The sequence below is a fragment of the Tamandua tetradactyla genome, chromosome 4 (genome assembly GCF_023851605.1).
Source record: "Tamandua tetradactyla isolate mTamTet1 chromosome 4, mTamTet1.pri, whole genome shotgun sequence".
Classification (NCBI taxonomy): Eukaryota; Metazoa; Chordata; class Mammalia; order Pilosa; family Myrmecophagidae; genus Tamandua; species Tamandua tetradactyla.
Window position 1 is genome coordinate 177,374,958 of NC_135330.1, and position 16,475 is coordinate 177,391,432.

The 16,475-nt window shown below is 38.1% G+C and overlaps 1 protein-coding gene across 3 annotated transcripts in view; it reads right to left on the reverse strand.

Moving 5' to 3' along the window:
- The window catches only part of NALF1 (NALCN channel auxiliary factor 1), a 636,618-nt gene extending 622,686 nt beyond the window's left edge, over positions 1–13,932 (reverse strand). For all 3 annotated transcript variants that reach the window (XM_077158647.1, XM_077158649.1, XM_077158648.1), the window contains exon 1: positions 12,251–13,932. In XM_077158647.1, coding sequence (XP_077014762.1) covers positions 12,251–13,213 — 963 coding nt within the window. In that variant the 5' untranslated portion in view covers positions 13,214–13,932. The remainder of the gene's footprint in view (positions 1–12,250) is intronic.
- Between the last annotated feature and the right edge of the window lie 2,543 nt (positions 13,933–16,475).

A 16,475-nucleotide genomic window follows, 5' to 3' on the forward strand; every position in this document is an offset into this window, starting at 1 on the left:
AGTTGGAAAGAACAACTTCACATGGGAGTGCAAGTCTGCCCTGATTTCAAAGCTCTAAGTAAAATCTGATTTTCAGTTGCAGGCTACCATTTGACTATTTGAAAGGGAAAATTTGTGATAAAGATTTTTTTCAGAAACAGATTATGAGCAGAACAGCTTTTAGATGAAAAGGCTTTAGATGTCTTTAGAAAAAAGAAAATCAACAAGTCTCCTAGGTTCTCTCATATTTCTTACTTCTTTCTGCTTTAATAGTCACCGTGTTATATTATATATGAGCTTTTTATGATTTTCCATGTCCTTATATGAGTCACATATGATGTGATAGGCAAAGAAAATGTGGACTGGAATTTTAACCTTGACAGAAGTTAGCAGTAAGTACAAAGTCATTTTTGTGTGCCTGATTTTATGCCAAAGGAAGTTGTGTGAAATATTAGAAATCATCTGTTGACTCTGCACTCCATAGGAGAGATGCCCTCTAAGTTCATGGCAGATGACCACCTTCTGTTTGTGCATCCTACGTAGCAATGTATTTCTGATTTCCTCAGGCAACCCATACCTTTGGGGAAAACTACAACTCATTTAGTCAGAGGCTATTCCTTATGCAGCGCAGACATCTTCCTGCCTAAAATATCTACACACAGGCTATCATTAATTATTTTCTGAATCTGGTACTTAATATCTTATCCTCCCACCCCAGGCCTAGAGCTAAGGCTACAAAAATTATAAAGCTTATTTCAGAAAATATTCAGTTAAATGCACATCTTCCACTTATTCTGTCCTCTTTTTATTCATTGTCAAACTTAATGAAGAGTAATCTGACTAGTCTCAATTTCCTCACTCAGACTCATTCTTTACATCACAAATTGACATCTCTTCCTACCATTCTCTTGAAACTGATCTTGGAAGGTTACCAAGAATTAACTGTGAAATTCCATGACCTATATCTAGCCTCCATTGTACCTGTCCTTTCCAAAATATCTCTTGCACTTTTGTCAGATTGTGAAGCTCTCTTAATATCCTTACTTGTGAGATCTAAATACACCACTTTCAGAAACGGACAGAAAAATCTAGATAGAAGATAATAAGAAGACTTGAACAATACTATAAACCAACTAGACCAACTAGACAAATAGAGAACACTTCAATTAATAGCAGCAGAATACACATACTTCTCTACACCACATGCATCATTTTCCAGGATAGACTATATGTTGTCACAAAACAAGTCTCAAAAAATGTAAAATATTGAAAGAATACAATGTATTTTCTCCAGCCACAATGGAATGAAGATAGAAATCAGTAACAGAGGGAGACTGGAAAATTCACAAATATGGGGAAATTAAACATTATACTCTTAAAAAATAAGATGGCTAAAGAAGAAATCACAAGGGAAATTAGGAAATATTTTGCTGCAAGTGAAAACAAAACATACCAAAACTTATGGGATGCAACAGAACAAGGCTAAAGGGAAATTTAACAGCCAGAAATACCTACATTACAAAAGAAGAAAGATCTCACATGAGACACCTCACAACTGGAGGATCTAGAAAAAGAAAAGAAAACTAAACTCAAAGTGAGCAGAAGGAGGAAAATGATAAAGATTAGAGTGTATGTACATGTAATAGAAAACAATCAATAGAGATTATCAACAACACCGAAAGTTGGTTCTTTGAATAGATCAATAAAATTGACGAACATTTATCTAACTGAAAAGAAAAAAGAAAGAGGACACAAATAACTGAAATCCAGAACAAAAGGGAGGACATTATTGCTAACTCAACAGAAATAAAAGGGATATAAGAAAATACTAAGAACAACAATACATCAATAAATTTGGTAACTTAGATGAAATGGACAAATTCCTAGAAACACAAAAAACAACTTTACTGACTCTAGAAGAAATTGAAGAACTCAATAGACCAATACCAAATAAAGAAATTGAATCAGCAATCAAAAATCTCCAGCAAAGCAAAGCCCACAGCCAGATGGCTTCACAGGTGAGTTTTGCTAACATTCCAAAAATAATTAACACCAATCCTACCCAAACTCTTTTAAAAAATTGAAGAGGAGATAACACTTCCATTCATTCTGAGACCAACATGACCCTAGCACCAAAGCCAGATAAAGATATCACACAAAATGAAAACTAGAGACCAATATCCCTCATGAGTATAGATGTAAAATCTTCAAAAAATACTAGGAAATGGAATCCAACAGCAAATTAAAAGAATTGTACACTATGTTCAGGAAGCTTTCCCCCTAAGATCAGGAAGAAAACAAGGATGCCCGTCGTCACAAGTTATTCACTACTGTACTGGAAGTTCTAGCCAGATCAATTAGGCAAGGAAAAGAAATAATTAGGCGTTCAATTTGGAAAGGAAGAATAAAATTTTCCCTATCTGATGATAACATGATTCTATGTATAGAAAATTCTGAAAAATTCACAACAAAGCTACCGGAGATAACAAGCATATTAATCAAAGCGGCAAGGTATAAGGTTAACCTGCAAAAATCAGTACTGTTTCTACACAACAGTAATGAAAAATCTGAAGAGGATATCAGGAAAAAAAAATCTCATGTACAAAAGCAACTGAAAAAATTAGATACCTAGCAATAAATTTAACCAAGCCTGCAAAGGCTTATACACAGAAAACTACAAAGCATTTTTTTTGTATGCTATATGGTGGGGTCACATTTCATTCTTTTTCCATGTGAGTATACTGTTATTACAGCACGATTCGTTGAATTTTTGTTTGATTTTCTTTTTTTGTTTGTTTGTTTGCTTGTATGTTTGTTTTTGGGGGAAGTGCATGGGCCTGGAATCAAACCTGGTTCTCCCGCATGGCAGGCAAGAATTTTATCGCTGAACTACACTCCCACCCCCCGTACAAAACATTTTTTTAAATCAACTTAATCCTAAATAATGGAAGGACATGTCATGTTCATGGATTGGAACATTAGATATTGTTTAGATGTCAATTTTATCTGAAGTGATTTACAGATTCATTGCAATCCCTATCGAAATTATAACAGCCTTCTTCGCATAAGTGGAAAAGTCAATCATCAAATTCATATGGCAGGTAAAAGGCATCAAATACCCAAGACCATCTTGAAAAACAGGAACGAAGCTGGAAGACTCACACTTTCCAAATGTAAAGCTTATTACAAAGCTACCATATTGAAAACAACATAGTACTGGCACAAGAACAGACATAGGGATCACTGGAATCTAACTGAGAGTCCAAACACAAAACTTCACATTTATTGCCAACTGATTTTTGACAAGGGTGCCAAGTCTTCTCAATGGGGGAAAAATAGTCTCTTCAACAATTGGTGCTGGGTAAACTAGATATTCATAAGTAAAAGAATGAAGGTAGACCCCTACTGTATAGCACAAAAATTAACTTGAATAGATAAAAGACCAGAAAAAAAAAAACCAAAAATATAAAACTCATAAAATAAAACATAGGGAAGTATATTCAGGATCTTATGTTAGGAAGTGTTTTCTTAGATTTTACACAAAACCACAAGCAACAAAAGAAAAAAATAGATAATGGTACTTCATCAAAATATGTTCATGCATCAAGGGACTTCTTCATTAAAGTAAATAGACAACCTACTGAATCGAGAAAATTTTAGAAGCAACAGATACAGTAAGTGTTTACTATCCACAATATATAAAGAAATCCTTCAACTCAACAAAAAGACAAGCAACCCAATTAAAAATGGGTTAAAAGACTTGAATAGGCATTTCTCTAAAGAGAATATACAAATGATCAATAAGCACATTAAAGGAGGCTCAACATCATTAGACATTAGATAAAGCAAATACCATTTCAGACTCACAAGAATGGCTACTATTGAAAAAAAAACAGAAAATAAGTTTTGTAGATGATATGGAGGAAAAGGAACACTTCTCATTGTTGTTGGGAATGTAAAATGGTGCAGCCACTGTGTAAAAGTTTGGTGGTTTCTCAGGAAATCAAGTATGCAATTACCATAAAACCTGGCAATCCCACTCCTAAGTATGTACCCAAAAGAACTGAAAGCAGGGACTCAAACAGATATTTGCACATGATGTTCATTGCAGTATTACTCACAATTGCCAAACAATGGAACTGTATCCATTAATAGATGAATGGGGTAAACAAAATCTGATGTACTTATACAATGGAATATTTTTAGCCATAAAATAGAATGAAGTTCTGATACATGCAACTACATGGATGAACCTTGACAACATCACGTTAGGTGAAATTAGCCAGACACAAAATGAATGATCTCACTAATGTGAAACAGTTAGAATAAGCGAATTCATAGAGTCTAGAATACAGGTTACCATGGGCTGGGGTGGGGTAAGGAATAGCGACTTAATGCTTATTTGGTACAGAGTTTCTGTTTCCATTGATGGAAAAATGTTGGTAATGGATTTTAGTGATGGTAGAACAACATTTTGAATGCAACTAACACTAATTAACTATTTATTCAAATGTGGTTCAAAGGGGAAATTTTAGGTTTTATATGAGTTACTAGAATAAAAATTTAAAAACAAGGAATATACAACACAAACAATGGGCCCTAATTAAACTCAGGACCTTGTGTTAGGAAATGGCTTCTTGGATAAATTGAAAAAAAAAATGTTTATTTCCTGGTCTGGTATTATCCTATCAGATCACCCTGGACAAGGATCTTATCTTTATAACCTTTATATTCTCAGCACCTATTCAAAACACGGTACACAAGAGACCGTATAGTTTAATAAGAAAGAACATCAGGGACAAGAATGACTTAAAATTCTGGCTGTACCTCCATTGTTAAATGAAGAGCAAGTTATTTGATTTTTATAAGTTCTAGTTTTTTCATTTATAAAATGGGTCTAATAAGGCATATCTAGTCAGTGATAACCCAAGCACTTTGCAGTTACCAAAAATCAAATGCTTTCCATATACCAGCCTCTGTGTCGAGCATATTATACATGCCCTCATTTCTATAGCCCCATTACACAGGGATATCGTCAATTTGCATATATAAATTAAATAAAATACCAGAATAGAGATTGAGCCTCAGGATTTTCTGACTATAGCTGTATTTAAAGGAGATCAAATACATATTTTAATCCACGCATTGAGGATGAATCTGTCTCTAATTTTTTCTGTCTTAGGAAAACAAAGCTATTGTGAAGCAGAGTAGTTTGAGTAATTGAAAATGGCTTCTCACTGCTCCAATCAGTACTGCTCACTTTCTGAAACAGGAAAGAAAAAGTCGGAGTTCTAAATGTTATAGCTAGTAGGCAACATAGACAATTAATCTCAAATGTCTTTTAAAACAAGAAGGTAAAACTGGGACAGTTGATTAAAAATCATAAACAAAAAAATGATTGTTTCATATTTATCTTATGAATGCATTGTAAAAAAACTATCATAAATCTCCTCCCCAAACTTTACATATATCTTTTGTGTGAAACAACTCTAAAATTTAAATCAGAGACCTAAGTGTTCTACTGATGTTCATTCCATTTATTTACATTTATTTCTGACTCCAGCCTTTTAAAAAGATGATCCTGGAACAGCTGAGGATCTATCCCAGTTTCCCAGGTCTCCCACATTTCTGTGAGCTTAATTTTCTACATCTTCTATAAAAATGTTTTCAAATGATAAATTAAAATAAACAATTTTTAAAAGTTTTGTTTTTAATTTAAAAAAAGAAAATATGGAAAAATTTTCACAATTGTTAAATTTATATGACAGGCACATGTGGACTTATATATTAATCTCTCCATTTAGGGAGATGTTTGAAAATGCTTATAATAAAAAGGAATAAGAAAACATTAAGTGAATTTGATGCTGCTGTTTGACCTTGGGAAATTAACTTGATGTCCTAATTTTACTCATCTGTAAAATTTGTGGTAATAGCTACCTCATAGAGTTTATGTGAGGATAAAATGAATTAGAACAGTATCTGGCATCAAAAAACCTGAAAGATTGTTAGCTTTTATTGAAGCTTCCTTACAGCATTAAATGTATATGAGTAATTCAAATCATTTTCTGAAAGATCTAATGCATTACCGTGATCATCCATTTGTATATTAGTTCAATTTTCTTTTCAAATAAACTAAGTCAGTCATAGTTCTGTAAGAAATAGACATAAGACTGATCATTTTTTATGGGAGTGAAAATCTCATTTTTGATGGGCATGGAGAAGGAAGGAAAGAATCTTGAATTTTTGGTTTCCCATGAGACACAAGCTCTGGAAATACAGTTTGCAGAGGACGAGAAAGGACATGGATAGGCAAAAGCAAGAAGGCACACTGACAAGCAAGGAGTAGTGGAAAATGAGGAGTGAAAAGATTAAAAACAAAGTCATTAATTTGATAATTTTGACTGGACAGCATTTCATTTTTGTACAGGGTGGAGCAAGTGGCAAAAAACTTAGTATATTTGCATAGAAGTCACTGAAGGGGGTATATCCTTGCATTCATCTATATTACTCCTAAGATCAATAACTACTTAAGCGGTTTTAAAAATTCTAGTTTTTGCAGGTTTCTGTGTAGCCTCTACAACATCTTGTTTATAAAATGACTGAATGTAGAAACCAACAACCAAGGGAAAAAGCAACTATTGTTTAACAACACCCAGAATTAAATATTTCTTGCATTCCAGTACAATATATAGCATACATTATTAACTATGTACAAAAGAAGGACACATATTAATCATCTCTTGTTTTCAGTTTTAAAGACTCAAAGGAAACTAAAACATTAAAGAAATTACATTATCAAGATTGTAATCACATTTAATTGCTTATTAGAGTAAACTTTTATTTAGTGTTTTTTCACAGTAGCTTGTAACTTAAAATGTTAAAAAAACCAACAACAAAAGTTACAATCACTTCAAAACAAGACAATTATCAGCTCCTTTTAAAACTAACTGCTAAACCAAGGCTGGTACTATCCTGTGACTACTTAGCCGTTTGTATGTTCAAAAAGCCATATGAATTTAAAATAGCTATTGTAGTATTATAAATATGTAAGAAATATGGCTTACACACACACACAACCGTGAAGTTTAGTGTTTAGTGATAGCATTCAAGACTTTTGATAAAATGAATAGCTGAAGAAAGAATAAGCCTTAGAAGGATATAATATACTATGACAAGACAAAAGATTTTCTCTTGAATCCAACCATGCCATTTTGAAAAAAAAAAAAAAATCTTAATTTCAGCCATTTTTACAGGTCAAATTAGAGGCAAAAGTAATGAGGCCGGAACACCTCTAAACAAATAGTTGATTACTCTCACAAGGCCAGTCGTTCAACCTCTGTGCTTATCCTTCTTCCCATTTCATGAACACCAGTAGAATACTCAGTTTTAGATAATAGACAGAAAATCGATAGCCAACAGATCCATTCTTAAACATCCAAATCTCTAGCTCTCTCTGTAACCCATCTTTTTATCTCTTCTGGCACATCCCTAGACCTTTCACTTAGCTCATTTCTCATCTGCTTCCTTAGCCTAGTCACTGCAGATATGTTCCACTGTCTTCTAGGTCCTATTGCGTTTATCACTTTTAAAATATTTATCTGAATTCTACCCTTTTCAAAAATGGGAGTTTTCTGTACTACAGAGTTATACAAGCAAAACGATCTATCCACATTAGTAATCACTGTCAATTAGAGCCATGTTTCTCAATATTGTCTGCACATTAGAATAGCCCAGCCTGGGAAACGTTCAAAGATCCAAGTGTCTATACACAACCCAGACCAATCAAATAGAATCTCTTGAGAATATGGGTGAGGAGTCCCAATTTCAGTGCTTTCAAAGCTACCTAGGAGATTCCAGTGTTATACCAAGGACCCCTAGAGCAAATTTACACTGGTATTGAAAAAATACTTTTGCTTATTCATTTATGTACAGTAAACAGCTAAGTATTTGGTGCTCAATCAATGTAAGGACTATAGAGAAGTGTGTAACAGGAAATTGAGAACTGAAAATAGAAGCAATGGCCTAGATAATTCAAATCAAATGTTCTTCTATTTGAAATATGTGTATATCTATATTCAATGTAGCAAGAAAAATTTATCTTAATGGTTTGTGATTTATATGTGGAGAATGATGAGACTAAGAGAATTACTTGATTTGCTTTCCTTCATATTTTAATACATTTCCCATATGCAGATACTAACTTCACCTACTAAAAATTACTAAAACCAATACATAGTAGCCATTATTCATAACATTTTTCGTTATGTCCTATGTAGCTACTAATTTGATCTAGTAACAAGTCAAAAACAAAAGCATTCATTCTTTAGTCAGTCAAACAATGGGTACCTATTGTTGAGATAAATTCCTGGGTGTGACCCTATAAAAAAATCACAGATCACAAAATATGGAACTAAAATATAAAAAAATGAATAAATTTGGGGAAGTGCGAGGGTCGTTCAGTGGTAGAATTCTCGTCTGACATGAGGGAGACCCAGGTTCAATTCCCACCCAGGCACTTCCCAAACAAACCAAAACAAACAAACTAAATTCAACAAATGGTGCTGCAATAATGGGATACTCACATGGAAAAAGAATGAAATGAGACCCCACCTTATAGCATACAAAAAAAAAAAATTAAAGATATAAGAGAATAAATAAATCTGGGTCACAAAAATAGTTATAGTCTCTTTGATATTATCAACGTTATTAATGGCTAAAATGATCACATGCACGATCAGTCTCCGGTTTTGCAGAAAAACAATTCAATTATGGGAATATGGTCTGAAAATAATAAAGTATATAATATAAAAGATATTCGCATATGCAATTTGTGCCACTGGACAGTTATGCTTAACCATAAATAATATTTTGGGTTCAATATTTAAGTGAAGAGGATCGTGAGATATTTAATTTTCCTTTTTGAAATAAAGCTAATTATAAACAAAAATTTAAGAAATGCCTTTTTTCAACTTGCACAGTGTATAAAACAAACTTTATGTCCTCAAACTGGTTAACATTTGTGAGCAGTGCTTACAAAATAAGACTACAAGTTTGAGGTACCATGATTATTATATATGTCTAATAGTTGCAGAGCAGCATTTTGGTTTGTATCTATCACATGAAAATAGGCAATACAACCTGATTTAATTTGAGAGTGTAAAACTAAAAATATGAGAATTCATGAACACTTGAGAATATTAATATTAGATTTCCTTCTGAGAGAACTAAAGTATATATCACATTGAAGTGTAAAGGTTTACTGAAGTAAATCCAAAGTTTTAAATCTCCAGTAACTATGAACTCAAGACACTAGATTAAACTAGATCACTTTTAAATTTGTTTCTTTTTCCCTACCATAATGACTCAGAAAGCCTTTGAAAATTATTTATGTCAAAGTGAATTGTAACCAATTTTCATTTTATACATACACAGAATGTGGAACTTTTTTTTAATGGAGGGAGAATATAAAACCAGAAAGTATGTGCCAACTCTTAAAAATTAGAAATCATTTTTTAATCATCCAATTATACATAGCTAAAATAAAGTCACTATGTTTCTCCTAAAATATGAATTCTAATAACATATTACTAACAAAAGTTTATGTATTCTCCTGTCTATACTTCTAATTAACATGATATTTACAAACTATTAAAATTAAATTTTCTCATGAATATATTACCAATTCCAGAAATATAACACATTTACTTTTAATGTAGCTTAGAACTTTGCAGCTACCCTAAAATACGGAAAATTTTGCAAGAGTGTGTATCTTCTTCAGGGTCCCAATTCTAGTCATTGTTTCATTGATATAAGTATGCTTGAAATAAGTAAGATTGTTTAGAAAATAATTCAGACATATTCTTAGAAGACTATAAGTACCATTTAAAGCCATTTGGTATAGTTTGTATGTGGGCATGTTCACAGCTTTTTCAGACTTCTAGAGACATTTATATTAAACAAGTTACTATGCTTATAATTCTACATATTAAATCAATTTTTGAATCATCGGCCAAGAACTCTGGCACCTTGAATTTGAAAGTGTGAGTTTTGAAAAGGGTTATTGTGGACCTAATGTTTAAAATTGACAAAAATAGCACACAACCAAGAAATATCTAAAATGCATCACAGGTGATAAGCTCTGTATTGTGGTGATGAGAAACTGAAATGCATGTATATATATATATATATATATATATATATATATATATATATATTTTTACATAGGAATTAGGGTTTCTACAGCATGATTTTGTGTATACAGTTAACAACTACTCATTTATACAGAAATACAATGCAGAAGTAGTCCATAGCATTATAACTTAGTTTAGCCTACAGTATTCCCTATAATATGATGAAAAAAAAAAGTTGAAAGAGTAATTCAGGTCAAGGAGAAAGGACATTTTATATATATATATAAAGATATGTTTGACATGTTTGTTTGGAAATGCATGTCTATATGGAAACATATAGTTTCAGTCTATATGGAAACACAGATTACCCTTTAAAATACTTAAAGTAGGCAAATTTAAATTATTAAAAATTGCTATGAGGTTTACATTCAGGAAGACAAGCAAATTCAAATTCTCACAAGGTACCATTCTTAAGCCTCAGATATAAATACACTGAAATCTCTGCAACCTTTTTATGAGTAGTAAAATTTTCAGGCACAGTATTTTCCTTATCTTTATGCTTTCAATGCAACACATCTTGTCACAATAATATTATTCAGTAAATGCACTAGTCATTCATTTTTAATTTCTACCATTAAGATAAATTCTAATCTGACATGAATTATAGTGATATGGGAAAAATGCATTAAGTTTAAGATCCATTTATCAAATGAAGTAGCATTCTAAATTAATGTTATAACCACAGCATTACTACTTTCAAAGAGGATCTCTACATCTCCTTTTAAAGAATGTTGACAAAACAGGGTTAACTTGAGATAAGCATAATTATCAAATGCACAACTAATCAACCCAAAGTAAAAACTGGCCCTTGAACTATTTTAATTTTTAATAAATATCCATTAGCTCAGTTATCTTGTCAAAATATCACAAGATCCTTTTATCCATCCTGCCCTTGATTGCACTTTCCTAGCAAAAGCAAGTCAGGCAAAGAGGCAGAGTTGCTCCATTTGTGTGAGGAGTTGGGAAAGTAGGGAAGAAAAAAGGAGAGAGAGAGTGTTGTGTAGTACATATTTTGAAAACTATTCTACTTTTATGATATTTCTTATTGTAAATATTAGAAACATTTAGGCACATTTAGGCTTACTCTGATTCTGTCTTCGTTGCTCCCCTACTAAAGGTCACTGCAGTATCTTGAGCTTCACCAGAGCTCCTGGGCAATCGCATTTCAGCACCACGAACAGCGGCTTTCCCCTTAAAGCTAGCAGGGATAGTGGCATTGGCCATTTCTTAGGAAACCTGCATACACTTCTCCCTTGCCAATCAGTAAGAATTTTATTCTCAAGTATATCCAACAGAGGGTGACTAAAATGCAAGTCAGTGAAGAGTTTGGTAAATTTTCATTCTTAACATGGAGGCTTTGTCATTTGCAAATTCTAGTGAGAATCTGAAAATTCAAGCTAATTACATAAGATGCCTGATAAATAAACTGGCACTGATAAACAATCACTAAGTTCCTAATTACACCTCTCCACTAGTAGTTATTCTCAGGTCAATAATTATAGAAAATTTCAAGGAAAAAAAAAGAAAATTAAAGAGACTAATAAACTCAGGTAGGCCCCCAGATTTTCCAAACAAGTAGAACTACCCCTGTAAAACAATAGAATGCTTTTTCCCCCTCCATGAACAGCTACAAACACTTCCTGACCCTCATTTCAACTTAAGGATGTCACTATAACAGAGTTCATGTGTCCAAATCCATTTGTCAGACCATACAGGCCTGTCTGTCTTCTAACTTTAACTGTCGCCATTAGTATGCATTCCTATCGCTGTCCTCCTGACGAGTGCAAATCCCATATTTAAAAACAAAAAAGAAGGAAACAGACTTAAAGTCTATTTAGCCTGGTTTTAAGAGAAAGTTATAGTAGCAGCTTTATTATTTCAGAAGACTGGGGTCTTCTCCGATCTTCCAGGGGTTACCGAGAAAAGAAATCAATCCACCAGGTCCCTGACAACAAGCAGAAGTTTAAGATCTTAAAATCACGGTAGCAACTGAAGTAACAAAACCAGAGCCAAAACCGAGCAAGCAAAGATAGAAAAGAGCAGGAAGGGGGTGGGGTGGGGTGGCGATCCACTGTTCCTACCTTACAGTCCTCAGGACACGATTTCACCGAGTACTCCTCCGACTGTAAATACTTATGGAGCACACTCTCAAACTCTTCGTATTTCTCCTGAGCGTGGTGGTCGTAGTCTTGGTAAGCCTCGACGCACTGCCGGCAGGCGGTCATCTCGCCGTCCTCCTTGAGCACCACATCCAGACTGCAGTTCAAAGTGTTGGGACTGGACAACCCCGAAAACAACTCCCAAAGTGTGTAGGAATTACAAAACGAAAGGTAAAAATCCGACAAGTTCCAGAGTGGAGTTGGAGGCTTCCCTCTCACCTGCTGCTCCTCCCCCAAGGCAGCCACCCCCCGACTCCAGTTCCTGGCGCACACAGCGTCCGCATCTTCAACCGTGAAGCACTGGCCCGAAGAGGCGCCCTGGGGGTAACAAGTCTCCAGGCGCCACACGGGTCTGGCAGAGTTTCCTAGAAAAAGAGCCTTGCTCCGGTTGTTTTTGCCTCGGTTGCCCTTGCCGCCGCCGCCGCCGCCGCCGCCGCCACCGTCGCCGGGGGAGGGGGGCAGGGTGGGGGACGAGGAGGCGGAGAGGAGTCTGTGTGCCTGGGCGGCGGGCGAGGACTCCCCCATGCTCGCCAGGAGCGCCGGCCAGGAGGGCTCCTGCTGCCGCTGCCTCTGCTGCTGCTGCTGCTGCTGCCGCTGCCTCTGCTGCTGCTGTTGCTGCTGCTGCCGTTGCTGCTGCTGCTGTTGCTGCTGCTGATGATGCTGCTGCTGCTGCTCCTTGTCCCGGGTCCGAGTCAATTTGGCCTCGGCGCAGAACCACAAGTGATCAGAGAGCAGGACTGTGAAAAACAAGAGAGATGCCAGAGACAGTCGCCATTTCTGAGCCCTCTCTGAATCGGTGAACGGTTTCTCGTTCTCCCGGGGTGCTGCCAACCAAATTTTTAAGCCGTCGTCATACTGCCGACACATCCAAGCACCCCTGGTCATATTTTGGGAACGCACAGCCCTGGCCGACTCCACCGTGAGGGCTCCTGTGCCGGTGTCACCACAATATGCATTGACTTAAAGGGTTTAATTTCCTTATCCCCTCCTCCCGTTTCTTCTCTCTCTCTCTCTCTCTCTCTCTCTCTCCCTCTCTCTCTCTCTCCCTCTCACACTCTCTCCCTCTCTTTTTTTTCTCTCTTCTTTTGCCTACAGAAATATCACCAGGCTTTGAAGGAAAATCTGACTTGCTTCCGACCTAATCATCAGCAGACCCCATTCTCTGTAGAGGGAGAAACAATAATGCAGAGAGAGAGGGAGAGAGAGAGAGAGAGAGAGGGAGAGAGAGAGAGAATGAGAGAAGAGGCGGAGGGGGCTGGTGCTGGTGGCCGGTGGTGAGGCTGAGTGCGGGAGGTGATGGTGGAGGTGGCGGGGTGGCTGGCGCTGCTCCTCTCACCCAGGCATGGTCAGAGCGCGGGTCCCCATGGTCCGGCTGAGGGCAGCCCGCTCTCCCCCGCCAGGGGCATGCCGCGTCTTCGCTGCCCACTGACGGCGACCGGAGCGCCTCCCCTCCTCCTCCTCGCCTCCTCCTCCTCCTCCTCTTCTTCTCCTCCTCTTCCTCCTCCTTCTTTTCCTTCTTCTTTTTCTTCTCCTCCTCCTCCTCCTACTTCTCTCTCTCTCTCCCCTAGTCCAGAGCCCGGGCAGCAGCCGCCGGCAAGGCTCTCCCTCCCCCCCACCCCCCACCCCGCGCTCTAACTGCTGCTGCCGCCGCCGCCGCCGCCGCCGCCGCCGCTGCCGCAGGTCTGCCGGCCGCCGCCGCCGCCTCCCGGGCTCCCGCTGCTGACGCCGCTGCTGGGCTGCTGCGGCGGCCGCCGCGCGCCGTCTCCCCCGGACCTCGGGGCCGAATCGCCTGGGCTGGGTCTCTCGAGAATCACAGTCATCTTCAGTCCCCGGGCTAAGTTGCCGCCATCTTCGTCCTGAAGAAACACTTTTTTGGGGGGCGGGGGGGTGGGGAGCGCTGGCTTTTGCGTCATCTCCTCCCGCTCCGAGATCGCTCCATCCTGGCGCATTGGCACCAGATTCGGCCCAAGGAGGAGGGCGAAGGAGGAGGAGGTGGGGGCCGACTTTGGGGAGTGTCCCCCAACCTGGGCACCCTGGGTGCAGGTTCCTGCTCTTTCTCTTTCTGCCTCCCCCTACCTCCCCCCCCCTTTTTTTTTTCTTTTCTCACGGAAAAAAAAAGTCAGCAGGTGGACTGTATGATTGGGGTTGCGGTTTAATTTCTTCAGCATCTCACCACTCCCGCTCCTCTCCACCCCTGGGAAAAGTATGAGTTTCGGGCAGGTGTGTAGGGGTCGCTGGTGGGGGGGGGGGGGGGCGGGGCAGGGCCTGTGTTTTGCCGTCTTAGTGAATGGTCTACTTCAATTTAAAGGGTGGGAATCAGGGGAGTAAACACTAGCTAGAGGAGAGACCTGGCGACATTTGGTCTCTTTGAATGTGCCTCGGGACTCCTGGAGATCAATTGCTAACGGTGTTAACTTATTTTATTGCAAGGAAAGGACGATATATATGTGCGTGTATGTGTGTGTAGCCATATGCATCTATTACAGTTACGTATCTGTCTATGTTTTCACATTCGAAAGTAGAAGACTCATAGTCTTTGGGAAAATCACGAAAACCTCCACTACCTCGAGTCACTTCCTTGCACTGCTCTTCCAGTTCTGGGTCCTAACCTCAGGGGATTCCTCCTTCGATTTGGAGCGCCCCAAGCTCTTGCGAAACCACCCAACCCACCCCCAAGTCGACTGTCTGCATCCCAGCCCCCACCGAGGTGGGTTTTTCTGTTCCCCAGGACTTCCGCAACACTGAGTTTGGCTGCCTGGGAGTCAGTCACCGCAGTCCGGGTCTCTGGTGCCCCTTAGCGTTGGCTCTGGGCTTACCGAGAAGCAAAGCAACCAACAAGCTTGGAAAAATCTGGGGTCCCCTCGATCCCGGCGCGTACCGGCTATTGTTGAAAGCAAACTGCAACATCATTTTAATCAAAAACCCTACCCACTCTGGCCCCCATCCCCCACCTTCACCGGCAGCCGGCCGAGCTGGAATGTTGGGCTGGTGCCGGGAGTTTTCTGTACTGGCTCCAGAAGGAGCGCTGCGCTGTCAAGAGCTCTCTCTGGTGGCTGCTTATGACCTGCAGTTTGCTGCACGGGGCACATGGCTGTGTCGATCTTTCCCGGCTACTAATGATCCTCATACACTGCCCGGGTGCACATTCAGACCCGCAGTGCTACAGTGCCCTCGTTTTAGAAACCAAAGGGGTGCATCGCCCCTATTCACCTTTCTTTGTCAGGGACTGCGGGTGTTGGAATGGAGAAAAACAGCATTTTTTTTTTTAAATGGGAAGTGGCAAAATACAATATCAGGATACAACCAACCAGTCTCTTCTGTGGCGTAACAGGATACATCCTAATTTTATTGTTAATCCTCTTTTCCTAAAAACTATATGTATTAAACTGGGCCAGGAAAGATGGGTCCAGTTTGGTGGCTGTTCTATAAGTATGTCACAGCAATGTTTCAGAGTATCTTCGCATAACTATCCGATTCTGGTACATTGGCTTTAATTGTGTTGAAGTTCATTGCTTTTATAAAAGCTCTAGAAACTACCAGATATACTGTCTATGGAAAGATACCAGATATACTTTCTATGGCGAGTTTACTCTTACCTTCAAGCATCTTTAAATCAGCAAAAAAGTGAAAGTAAAACGTGAGAAACTTATTGAAAGCTATGTATCTGAACCCTGCTTAAACTGAGAAGATAATCTTGGAATTTTATCTTTTGATTATTTAAATTACTTTGATATTGAATAATATGTATTTTTGGACGACGATTTGTATAAAGATATCCTTTGGGCAAGTTGCTTAAGATCTTGGAAGATATTTTATTTTGTTTTACACCCTCTCCTCATGATATTCTCTTAAATTTAAAACTTCAGTCCTCTTCAGTCAAATCAAATTGAAATATGATCTTCATCTGAAAGACCACATGTAGACAAAATGAGTAGAAAGAGTGGCGTCTTCTATTGTGTAAACAATTGGTTTTGGAAGATAATGTCAGAAATTTACACTTCTATTTCTCAATAAAAAAAGATTTTGCAGAACATAAAAGTAAAAACACATTGTTTTATAAATTCTGAAATCATTCTCTCCCCCTTTTGTTTGGAAGTTTGGCTTTCTGATGTCACACAGATTAAGTCCAAGAGTCCTATGCTTTTCT